The sequence below is a fragment of the Lichenostomus cassidix genome, chromosome 3, assembly GCF_008360975.1.
Source record: "Lichenostomus cassidix isolate B80296 chromosome 3, HeHo_3.0, whole genome shotgun sequence".
NCBI classification, from domain to species: domain Eukaryota; kingdom Metazoa; phylum Chordata; class Aves; order Passeriformes; family Meliphagidae; genus Lichenostomus; species Lichenostomus cassidix.
In genome coordinates, this window is record NC_139483.1 from 83,926,140 (window position 1) to 83,939,198 (window position 13,059).

Genomic DNA, 13,059 nt, shown 5'->3' on the forward strand with positions numbered 1-13,059 from the left:
TGGAGTTGCTTGTAGAGAACAAGTTCTACTCTGCAGATTATGATTGTATCTGTGATGCTTCTGCCCTGTTTTGAGAATATTTTCCTCTTTGGTCTGTTTGTACCATATTGAGAGCAAATGAATGGTTTCCTCTCAGGTAAAAACAGACTATCATACTCAGCAAGCAGAGGAATGGAAATATGAACAGCTTCCCTGCAGTCAAGATGGTCAAAAAGTTGGTTTCTCAGGTACCTTCAAGGCAGTTTAATAGCTGCAACTGTACTGCTGCCCTACCTTGAACCCCAGACAGGAGGGTGAGGAAGGGGGAGACCTTAAAATACAATTACGATAGTTTCCTCTTCTTGTCCAAAAGACTGTCCATCACCACCCACACGGAAGCCTACGGAGCTTGCAGACACGCCTGTTACAAAATGTCAGAATGGGAAAAGTGGCACAGGAAAATCACAGAAGGATGACTAATTTCCTGCTGTACTACCATTTATGAGGGAAATTAGACTACCTCTATCTTAAGTGTTTCCAAACATGACCTGATCTCATTCACATCCTTACTGAAGTATGTTGAGACAGCAAGTGGAAAGATTTGTACACCATTTGTACACCATGCTCAGCCTCTTAAACTTACTGCAGTGAACATACTGTTTTGCTGTTATACCACTTTTCTTTCTAAACTGCTTTCAATCCATCTACTTCTATGGGAAAGGAGACAGCATTTATCAGAAGTATTTCAGTCTGCCAGAAAGCATGCTCAGCTACATTTTAATGATAATTTATTACTGGAGCAAACAGAAAACATGTTCCTCACTGATGTCATTATTCTTCGGGTTTGGCCATTTCTGTAGCTCTCTGTTAACTGGAAATGTACTTCCCTACAGAAGTTTCAAAGGGAAATAGGAAGGTTAATTTCACAGAAGTTTATACTTCATGAACCTAGTACTTTTAATAAACATAGGTTTATTTGCTAAGCAAAAAAAGTAGCATTTAAAATTCTGAGGAGTAAATCAAAATTATTTGTTACATTGATGTCTACTGCATACAGGATAATTCTCACATCATTATTCCAATGAAGGACATATAAATCACATTCATGCCAATTTATCAGGGTAAGAATTTTTAAAAAACAAATTTGCTCTAAAGTTTACACTTAAATCTTCACTGGTGCCTTCAGTGTCAGTATTACTGCATAAAGAAGATAAAAACTGGACTGTAACTGCTAAAACATCTTCTCTCTCACTAAAGGGGTAATCTTAATAGCATCTGCTTCCATAATTAAAAAGTGCTTTTTGAAGAAGAGAATATTTGTAAGTTATACCGTGAGAGTTAGAGATTACTATATTTTATGAAAAAGAACGGAACAGTTTAGTATTTTCAGGAAATACAACTCCATTAAAAAAGCTCATATAGATAAAATTCAGATTTTCCTTAAACTACGTGTATGAAGAGATTTAGAATGAAAATGTAATTTTCAGTCTGTACTTTCTTTAGTTAAATAGAACTGCTTTCCTTTATGTCATTACATGAAAAGAAATCGAGGGTAATATTAGTTGAGTTGCTTACTATAGGAAAGTGTGTGTCCTTTCCTTTACCTTCACATGAATAACTGAGGAGAAAGCTGTGCAATCTGTTGCTGATGTTTGTTTAGGAAGGGGAGAGCCAAAAGTTACAGTGGAGCTTGCCCAGACCTGAATCTGTAACTTCCTCCCACAGCCGCCTCCACACGGCACTTGTGCGCCAGCTTCCTTCGGATCGATTTAACTAGACCTAGGAGCCAACATTCCAAATATCTGTTTACTAAGCAAGTCCTGGGGACTTCTGTCTGTGACTGACTTAAGCCTCGGCTTCTGAGTAAACACTTGGTGCCATCTGGATGACTATTTTATAACTCCTGAAAGGGATAGGTTCGCAGGAACGTAAGGACGGACGCTCGTTTTCCTCAGGAACTAAAAGCAGCGTATCGAGTGTCGAGAGGAATAGTTATCATATATTTTACAAGAGATGGCTGTGCTACCTTCCCTCACCTGTCACTCTTCTGACACGGCACGCACAGGCTTAAGCTGGGGATACCAGAGCGGGCAAGCTGCAGAGCCAGCTGTGACCCTGCAGAACACAGTCCCCAGCTTCTGCCCCTAAATCCCACATCTTCTGCCCTAAATCCCACATCTTGACAAAACCACATGCAGAGCAGTACAATCTCTCCTTTTCACTCTCTGGAGGTTCCTCAGCTACAGTACAATTTATCAGGGAACTTAAAATTTAAACATCTCCCACATATTGCTGCCTAAAGTGGACATAATAAAGGAAAAAAGTTCAAAATATATTCCCAGCATTTATTCATAAGACACCTGAAAAGTACTAAAGAAGAGAGAGATCTATTACTTACAGAGCAATTCAGAATATAGCATAGAAATTAAAGGCAGCATAAAGAAAGGCTTAGAATCAATCATGACTTTGGACTACTCCTATAAAACTACCATCATAACTGAGAAGAAAAAATAAATTAGTATATCCGGATTTGGGTAGTGTTAACTGACTCTACAGAAACACAGGGAAACTTTACATCCTTAATAAAAGGGCTCAAATATACACATATATATATATGTCAAATTTACAATAAAATGTATTTGCATGAATAATGCCCGAGTCAAACCAATATACTTGGAACTATTGGTATTGGTAATTTCATTAGGATCCTACGTAAAGCCTATAAACTTTATCATATATTTCTTCTTAGAGTTTAGCATATTTTGTGTTACAAATGCTGTTTCTTTTCTCTAATTCTTCATGCACGATTGATGAAATTGTATTAACAAGACTTCCATACGTGTCTTAAATAAATGCACAGAGACACATGCAATTCTAATCCCATCTCTTTCTCAACTCTCTGCTATTGCTGCAAGTGAGAAGTTTTGTTAAGTGTTCATGTGGTTAGGATTTCAGTGTGAAATCTTCTGTTAATTCACATAAAACGGGAAGAGCCAGAGCTCCACTTTTTTTTCAGACACACTTTCTGAGCTATGAAATTTCAATTTCAAACCCATAAAATAATTTTTGCATCTTAAAAAGCAGTGATATTATTTTGCCTGTTTTTCAGTTGGCATATGCTCATCTACCTAATAGGTTGTTACAGCTGTTCGGTATTCATGAATTCTGCTATAAATTCTGCTATACATTCTCCCTCATTCCGTACTATAATGGCTATATCTGTCAGCTGAACACTTAAAAATACATTTTTTTCCCTCCAAGTATCAATCACTTCATTCTGTTCCATATTTTCTCATGTTTCCCATGCTTCTGAGCAGCGGGGATTTCCTACTCGTTAGGGTTGCACAAACACTTTTAGACACAGAGTCACTGACATCTTTTAGACTTTTGCACGTACCAATGGCACAGACAAAAAGGAAACAACAGGAATTTCCACTGCTTGCTGTTACATACTTCTGTAGATTACCTACAGGCAGCTCTCCCTGGACCAACCAGCTGCTGCAGTGAAGCAGTCTCAGTCTTTTGCTACCTTTACACTCCCTGTGCTAAGGACAGAAGCATGGTAGAAGTCTGGCTGTGGGGAGAATGTTCTGACCCTAAACAGCACTACTGATGGTCTAGTTTATACAGAAATCAGAATATGATAGAGCTCATTCAGCTAATTCCACTGAAGTATGATTCCTGTGTATATACACAGGAATAGAAAAGCTGCACAGGGCAGTAGAGCTCTGTATCAAGCCATCCTTTACCATCTGTCTCAGCATGCAACTGCACTGGGGCAGAAGGTCGACGACCCAGGCCCAGTTGTACAGTTTGAGCAAAACCATGTCCCTTTTAATATTCCCTCCCTGCCCAAAAGCCATATTTGAAACTTAGTTCTAGCAGTGTGTTATCATTTTCACTCCTCTTCCCTCCCTGACCCCCAGCATAGTAATTCATCTTTTAGATAAAAATAAATAATTTTTACATTAGGGAAAAAAAAATTACTAGAAACAGAGGATAAATTTATGACATTACGGCTGAGTCCCAGATGAACAGAACATTTTAAAACTTTAACAGGATTCATAACTGAAACACGTCATATTTTGGCTATAACAGCATGAATGGTTCTGATATAGTAAGTTCTCATTAAGTGACACATAAACCATGATATTATCTGACCTACTATTTATTCACAGCAAGATATTACATCTTCCTTTCACGATTATATATTGTAGGAGTCACAGCCACACAGAAGTCACACAAATAAAACCACTCTGAAAGCTGAATTTTCCCCTAGCCACCATCACTCATGTCATTCATCTTCTTTTAGCTCTTGCCAACAGAAATGCACAATTATTTACAGTGGCAGAGAGAGAAAGCCTTCCTGCTGGGCTGTATATTCCCACACAGCTGTAATCTGTCTTCAAACTACTAAACCCATTCACACTCACTCTTGTCTACATCAGTTATTAACATCCCTCTAAAGACTGTGTCTGCTTTCCTAAAATTTAAATCTTTTCTTTTAAGAAGTGTGAAGACGACCATCAGTGAATGTACCAACACAGAGACATCTTGCTGTGCTGGAATTGACTGACCTGAAACATTTGCACAGCATTCTATAATCAAAGAAATGCAATTCTTTGACAGTCCATTTTATGAAATGGATCCCTTGAGGTACAGAGGAGTAAGTTCAGTCAATCTGAAAGCCGCTTCTGATTCAGCAGCATGCCCTGGCAGTCAGGAGGGCTAACTGTGTCCTGGGGGCTTCAGCCACAGCATGGCCAGCTGGACAAGGGAGGGGTTGTCCTGCTCTGCTCTGCACTGGGGCAGCCTCACCTCCAGTGCTGGGGGCAGTTTTGGGAGCCACAACATAAGAAAGATATTAAACTGTTAGAGAGTGTCCAAAGGAGGGCAATGAAGATGGTGAGGGACCTTGAGGGGAAGAGCAGCTGAGGGAGGAGCAGTTGATGCCACTTGGTCTGTTCAGGCTGGAGAAGAGGAGACTGAAGGGAGACCTCATTGCAGTTACAACTTCCTCAAGAGGGGAAGAGGAGGGGCAAACACTGATCTCTTCTCTGTGGTGACCAGGGACAGGACCCAAGGGAATGGCCTGACATTGTGTCAGGGGAACTTTAGGTTGGATATTAGAGGAAAATTCTCCACTCAGAGGGTGGTTGGGCACTGGAACAGGCTCCCCAGGGAAGTGGTCACAGCACCAAGCCTGAAAGAGTTCAAAAAGCTTTTGGACAACACTCTCAGGCACATGGTGTGACTCTTGGAGATGGCGCTGTGCAGGGTAGGGAGTTGGACTTAATGATCCTTGTGGGTGCCTTCCAACTCAGCTTATTCTGTGATTCTTTATATCATACTACTGACCTCTGAGTATGATTCCCAGGAAAGCTAAGTGTCCACAACTGCAACTTAAGACAATGAACACTTTATAAAAAGAGATCTAACATACCCAGGTATTTCCATCAGAACAGATGTACTAATTTTTCCATCATTTACATAAAAAAATGCTCAAAAAGACTGTTCTATGGTCTTATAGCACACACAAAATAGATATTCTCAGGGATTTTTTCCTATATTGTATTCAGACACGTCTTATTTGTACTTCATTGATGCCTTCAAGGCCTGTAAGAATCTGTCTAAAGCAAGACATATTCCAATGCATCTATTACTGTAAAAATTCTATTGCTGGTTAATAACAGTATTTTGATAATATATTAATTTTTCCAACACACAGCTTGTATGTTCAAGAACTAAAGGACATAAATGGACCCCTTTACCTCTAGCAAGACAAGAACTGCTGCAAAGAGTCACTGATCTTGGGACACAATACTAACTTCTTCCCAGGAAATCAAGATACAGGATATTAGATTTCATAATTCAAAAAAAAGCACTCTAAAAGATAGCAACTTAATTTTGACACCTTAAGAGTAGAATTTGTCTTCATTGTATAGGTCTCTGGTTTTATCCTTCAACGTTTGTAAGATCTAATGAAGATCCTTGCTGCTACAGATCTTAGAAATTAAGAGAGGGAAAAGACGATATACAATCATTTACACTATTAATGACAGTTCCTTTGAAGTTTATTTAGGATTACATGGGTAATATGAATAGTGGAGATGTGGCTCATTACACCGAGTCTGGGGGAAGAGTTACTCACGTTGTGAAACTACAGCCTGGGAATTTGGAAGCTTTTGTCCTTTTTTTTTCCCCAATTTTTACCACACTCTTTTGCACCATTTTGAACTGTTTTGTTTTTTTTCCAAATAGACTGCTCTGAATGGGAGGGCTTTTCATCTTAGCTCATGAGCAAAATCATTAGAATACAGGCAGGATTTATTACTTTGATGAAGCAAACAGGACATGCCCTGGAGAGTTCTGGGGACACTTTTCTTCAGGCTTTATACATCTGCTCTTGGGGCCAGAATCATTTCAAGGAAATTAAGAACATGTTCCACCATCTATACAGCACTATCTAGCCAGAATACAATACATGAGTCAGCTCTATTTTCTGGTGTACCAGAACCTCAGAAAAAACCTGTTGAATCCACACTTAAGAGGTCTTTGCTTGATACTTAAAACACAGCTAATCATCATGTCTGACCTCATACCTTCTTTTTTATATTTTCAGTAAATCATGTGAAAGTGAATAAATGAATTCATGACCAAACTAGTGACACAGACTGATACAATATCCTAAAAGCATTGATCACTTTTGCAAACTTTTAGTGAAAAATGTTTTCCCTAAAAACAACAACGGAATTCTTCCAGTTTAACAAGCCTATACTATTTATACACAGAATAAACAATAAATCCCTGTTAGCATTTGGTGGGAAAAAAAATGTTTCAAACCTGCTTACTTTTTTTATATTTACAGAATTCCCTTCATGAGTCATACAGAAAATGTAGAGGCACTCTGAAGAAAAGGACTTGACTTTTAGGTTTATTAGTGGAAGTATTTACATTGCAAATAAGTGAAAAAAAAAATGGAGCATTTCTTAGGGATTTTCTTTTGGCTGATTTTGTTTTACATGTACTCACACTCAAGGCAGCTGGTCCTGGAGGTCCTACATCTCCCTAGTTAAAACAGGAGAGGAAATAAATCAAAAAATCTCTTCAGTTATAAATAAGTAACCTCTAGACCTTTTAGAGAATATGCAGCACAGCAGAAGTAATTTCAGTATAATTATCAAACGTTGATTATGAAAATATCCAAGTAAAGTGGTATTCTTCTCTTGTAATGGCATAGATATACACAGTTCATCACAGGTTAAAAGGAAAAAAAAAGCCAGGCCTCTGCATAAATGAATCACAGCTTAAAAAAAGCAATCCTTCAAAACACATTTCCATGTGTCAAGTTACAAGCTGCAGCTTACATGCATAAGGTGGCTGCTGAAGTCAGTGTGACAGCTCACATATGTAAAGACATCTGACTGTGTAAATATTAACAGAATTAGGTCACTGAGGTACAAATCACACCTGAGACCTTCAGGTTTAGTTCATTGGAGCAAATTAACGTACCCAGAGAGCAATTCAGAGCACCAAATTTAGGCTCCTGCTCAGAACTCCTTTTAAAATTCGTTGTGATGAAGGGTACTTGTCTTTTGTGTTTACAGTTAGCCTGTACTCATATTCTTCAACCCTTAAGCTGCACAAATGGCAGCAGTGGGTGTTTGCCACATGTAGTAATGGCAATGCGCTCAAAATTGAAGAATATAATGCACACTCACACGTACATACAACTTAACAGATTAAAAAAGGTACCTTTTCTCCTTTTGGACCGGCCATACCAGGACTACCAGGGTCACCTTTTAGTCCCTGGGTAAGAAAAGAAATGCGTATTTGTTGTCATCTGTGAAAAATATTGGACAAAATCCTGTAGCACTGTGAATTAGTACATACTAAATAAATAAGCTTTAAGATTCTATCACATCATTAGTACCATCTCAAAATTCTTTATTTTCATTATTTTGTGAACAGAAAAACATCTATCGAAGACCACATGTGTCTTCAACACATAATAAGACATACAAAGCCAATCTACTTTATTGTGCCCTGTTATGGTAAGTAGCAAGTAGAAACACGAAGTTCCTTCGTGTAGCAACGTGGGTTTTACGATTCCATGTGCTCCTTTGTCCCTCTGCTCTGTATACCATTGGTTCATTTTGAAATATGCTCTGCTGTACATCAAAACCTATTGGTGTGTACCCTCCTGCCCATCTTCCCTTTGTCCTCCTAGGACTGGCTCAGAGAGAGCCAGCCCCTGCCCCCTCTCCTTCCCCTTAAAAGGCAGAGCCTGGATTACCTCGTGGTCTTAGCATCTCTGGGCTGCTAGCATCCCCTACCTGCCTTGTCTCCCTTCCCCCTTCTCCTTCCCTGTGACCCTTTCCCCCGTTACCCCAAATAAACATCCCTAGTAGAACAGAGATGCAGTCCAGTTCTTTCCTAGTCTCCTATATTCCTGCTTGAATTGACGTGGTTGGAAGACTGCCGCCATGCCGCAGAGCCTCGGGGGCCGCCCGCCCCGGATCCGGTGGGATTTACAAGAACCAGAGACCCGGTCCGGGGGGGAGCCGGCCTGTGCCACCCTCCCGGACCGCGACACAACACCTTCGCAGTCCCAGTAGGTTGGTGTCTTGCACAGCCATCAAAGACAAAGCAGAATACTAGGCAGAGTGCTAGTACATTCACTTGGACACTGATAAAATTGGGAAAGAGGCAGAGGTGGCCAAGGAACTGCAGAATCTATATTTCAAGTAGCAGTGCTGAACTGGTGAGCTCCAGGAAGGTACAGCTCAGAGCTGCTGCACATCTTCCAACACTTACATTTTCACCAGTGTTAAAAAAGACAATTGGAGAAATAATGCCTTCATACCTCCTTCTTTACTACTTCCTCCAGCTGGAGCAGCAAAAGTACTGACTAGCCTTACACATTACATACATAGCAATTTCAAGCTTGCAGGATCAGAGTGGTTTGGGTTGGAAGTGACTTTACAGATCATTGATTCAACCTCCCCTGTGGTGAACAGGCACATTGTCAACTGGATCAGGTTCCTCAGAGGTCTATTCAACCCAATCTTGAATGTTTCCAGGGCTGAGGCATCTACAACCTCTCTGAGAAACCTTTTCCAGTGTTCACCATTTTCATTGTGAAGTATTTCCTACTTACACCTAGTCTGAATCTACCCTATATCTCTTATAGAACTCTTCCACTAAGAAATTCTCACCAGAAGCACCCAAAAACCCCCAGTAAAAAAGCTTTAGTACCCAACACACAATCTTTGTTGCCTTCCCCTTGCTGCAAAAGAAATGGAAAAATGAGGGGTTTCAAAATATGCCCAGAAAATTCAAGCCATTCTATAGCAATGAATGAACTTAATTCTCACGCTGGACAAACCTACCAGGAATTCATTTTTGTTTAAACCAAGAGATTTGTCTTGTGTCCTCCTTTTGATCACTGCATCAATGGCACGGGAGACTGTGTATATTGAAAGTCAGAGACACCTCTACAAGTTCAAAGATTGTACTCAGAAATGAAATGGCAGCAATGTAGGCAATACAGGATTGAATCATAATGAGACACTCCACAAGTAGGCCACCATCATTATTATTCTGGAGGTTAAATAGGTCAAGGATAGAAAATATTCATTTACATCTGAATTAGGGTTTGCCAACTAAAGTTCTTCCCAAATCCCCCTTTGTCCTTGCAAACTCTCTTCCTCAGTTTGCAATTATTAGGAAGATACAGACAACTGGCACGAAAATGGTAACTAACATCTGTGCCTTGGTGGGTACAGAAACATGAAATCAGTGAGTGTTCTAAATACTGCGTATTTGTGCAACTTCACTTCCTGCTAAAATTACATTAATTCACCATCTGGAAGGAACATCATTTAGAACTATATGAGCATTTAAGTACCCACTTTGGATTAAATTTGTGGTTGTTGTAAATACCCCTGATTTAGCTTTGATTTGTTCTTTATTAAGCTTGCCAAATATGTAATAGTTAAATCAGAAGTAGTTTTGCTGTTTGAACTTAAAAAATGTAATAGGCAGATGGATTCAAAAACCAAGCCAAAAAATTGCTTTCTTTTTACAATCTGCATATTTATGACATAGCTTTAATATTGTCTCCATTTGCTGCATTTTACTTTCCACCTCCTTCTGAAAGACTGCATAAAACACTACCAATCCATATTCTTAAAGCCATTTTAAGAGATTTTCAGGTATGCAAACTGTATGGATTTGGTTCAAAATCAGTACTAGCAAACCAGCAGCTGAACAATAGTTATGAGTTTAAGAATTAGTTCTTAGGCTCCATGTTTACAGAAGAAAGACTAAAAAAAAAATCTGCAGCTCACAGATGGTGACATATATCTGTGTGTCTCTACTGAATAGAAAAGGCAACTGCAGATGAAAGATACTGAGCCTGAGCCATGCACTTTCAAACTATGAACCTTACTTTTTCCTAATTGCTGTGTTTAAAGCTTTTAGTAGTGTTCCTGCAAGAGCACCTCAGTAAGGTAAGCAGTCTGACAGCTACTGCAGAGACGATGACCACAGCGATTGACCTCAAATAAAAAGGACAAGGGGAAACTACATGTTTTACAAGAAACCTTAGAGTGTTTGAAGGAGGATTTTTAAGGACCCAGTGTTATAGGCCCATTACAAGTATTTCTGGATCTCCTATACATTAAAAATGCATTTAAAAATATTATAATCCTAATAATTTCCAGACACAGTGAATGCTTGCAAAAAACACATTTGGGATTGCACCATGCTTATTCTTCCCTACAGTCACCCTTTTGATGCTGCTGAGAGGTTTAGCTGCTGGTCACTGTTTCTGAAATGCTGTAAGAATTCCTGTGCCAAGTCAAATTTGTAGTCTCTCTGAGCAGAGTACAGTGGGGTATCCTGTCTCTGGGGAGACCAGAACAGGATGCTTCAGTAAAATGAATGGTAGTTATCTAAACAGATATAATTTGGATTATTTTAGAGCAAGCCTTTAGTTAGAAAAGCTCATTTTCTGCAATGTTTTAGGAGAACAAGGTCAGTTTTGAAAACAAACAAATTTCTATTGATCTAAGGAGTCTGTTACCATATTTGCCAGAAATTCAAGAACAGATTAAAAATTCCAGCAGCTCTCATAACAGAGAGTAAATTAATTATTGAATTCTATCCCAGTATAATTCTAGCTTTTTGGAACCAATATAATAATATACATTTGTGAGTTCATGAACAGTCTTCAGCTGATGCATTTTCTCCTCTAAAAGGACTAGAGCTAGGGCTTTTTACAGGTCACAATAAACTTACATTAGGGTTCCTCTATGGAAGGCAACATATAAACCAAGCATTAGAATATGTATGTGTAAGGTTAATTCTAAGGTAACAAGATAACAACACTGGAAATAGCAGAAATGAGAAATGTTATATATATATCTATATATACATATATATGTATAAAAATTAAGACTGGTAACTAACACAATTTCCAACCGACACATAAATTACTGGAACAAGTATATGACAACTATCAGAAAGGGTGTGAAGTCAGAAAAATTTGGGTCAATGGGGGAAAGATTAAATTAGAGGCAGTGGTTTTGTTTGGAGGGGGTGACAATGTTATTTCTTCTGGTGGAATAAATGAAAACCAGATAAAACAGGTAAAATGCACTACCAGGTACTCTTCTCAATGAAAACAGTACAAAGATTAGCTGGACCTCAACCAGAGGACTCCAGCAGTTCCTTGAAGGAGCCAAATGCTGCCTACTGGAATTTCACCTATTTGTACAGCATAAATCATGCTGCACACATGTGGCAATGGAAAATGCAGTAAGATTGCCATAGTATTTTTAGAAGAACAGGTTTTCAATTCTAAATGATACCATTTGGGGAAAACATAATTTGTCATTTGCAATTCCACTCAAATCAACAATGTGCAACTACATTATTGTAGATCAGTTCAGTTATCTCTACTGAGTAACAGAACTTGGAAATTCTCTAACCACTAAGAACAGTACTACGTTTTCTCCACAGAGCAGCCTTAAAATCTAAGGTAACAACTGCTTCAAAGTCAGCTATACAATGTCAACTTGTATATTTTGGGTTAACTTTTCTCATTTAGCTCCAAACAATATAGATTTTTCAGTTTATGTCTCATGTACTTTTAAATATTGCCACTGCTCTTTTCTCATTAATGGAATTTCAAAACTTCAAATTGGTACACCACTAGAATTTATTGGACCCTAAGTAACATCTATTATCTCCTAATACTTTTGTTCCTAACACAGTTCTCAGACTCTAGATATAAAAAAATATCATCAGCAACTTAATTTTTTCAAGCAATGGGACTCTTCCTTTCCTATCCAGGTATTTCCTTGCAATGATAATACTAAGAGAGCTCAAGATTAGACAGACAGGCCCTGAGCGTGTGAAGGTAAACAACTATTACATCAAGACACTGGATCCCTTTAAAAATGTTCATACTTCTCTTTACCTTCTCCTACAAGCATAAAAATGAAAAGGTCTAAGATGTTTTCCATCTTTCCATTGACAACCTGGGACTTTTCTACTTCTTGCTGAACTTTAGAGGTCTGTCCTTTGACATCAGGTATGTAAAGAAAAACATTTTATGTAGGAAAGTTCTGGAAAAGTCACTTACGGTATTACCTTCCCCAGCAAGAGAAATAAAAATAACTAGTTAAACATTTGATTTAATGTATATATACTAGATTTTAATTTCAGATTTGTTTTACTTTTTTTACCATTTACAAGAAAGACACTATTTCTCTACTAGCTATGCATGACACATGCTGACAGATATGACAAAACTTGCTGTTTTGACTTACTTTTGCTGTATGTTTTAATTTATGTCAGCAAGACAGTTAATTGGCAGTATCCCATGGTATTCATTCCTACCTGCCCCACTGATCAAGAAAACAACATGACTCAAAGAAAGAGTCTAAAAGTTTCAGTGATAAAGATTTTCTTTTCATTTTAGTTCAACAGGCAGACATATGGAACTTATTTCACAGATATTTTAACGGATATTTGTATTATAAATTTGTCCTTATTCCACATAGGATATGA

At 38.4% G+C, this 13,059-nt stretch overlaps 1 protein-coding gene across 9 annotated transcripts in view; it reads right to left on the reverse strand.

The window, feature by feature from the left end:
- The window catches only part of COL19A1 (collagen type XIX alpha 1 chain), a 168,176-nt gene that overhangs the window by 75,291 nt on the left and 79,826 nt on the right, over nt 1–13,059 (reverse strand). For 7 of the 9 annotated variants that reach the window (XM_085056550.1, XM_085056547.1, XM_085056548.1 and 4 more), the window contains 2 exons: nt 7,735–7,788; nt 7,012–7,047 (listed from right to left, as the gene is read on the reverse strand). The exons of the other annotated variants lie outside the window; for them this stretch is intronic. In XM_085056550.1, coding sequence (XP_084912676.1) covers nt 7,012–7,047; nt 7,735–7,788 — 90 coding nt within the window. The remainder of the gene's footprint in view (nt 1–7,011; nt 7,048–7,734; nt 7,789–13,059) is intronic. 9 annotated transcript variants of the gene reach the window in all.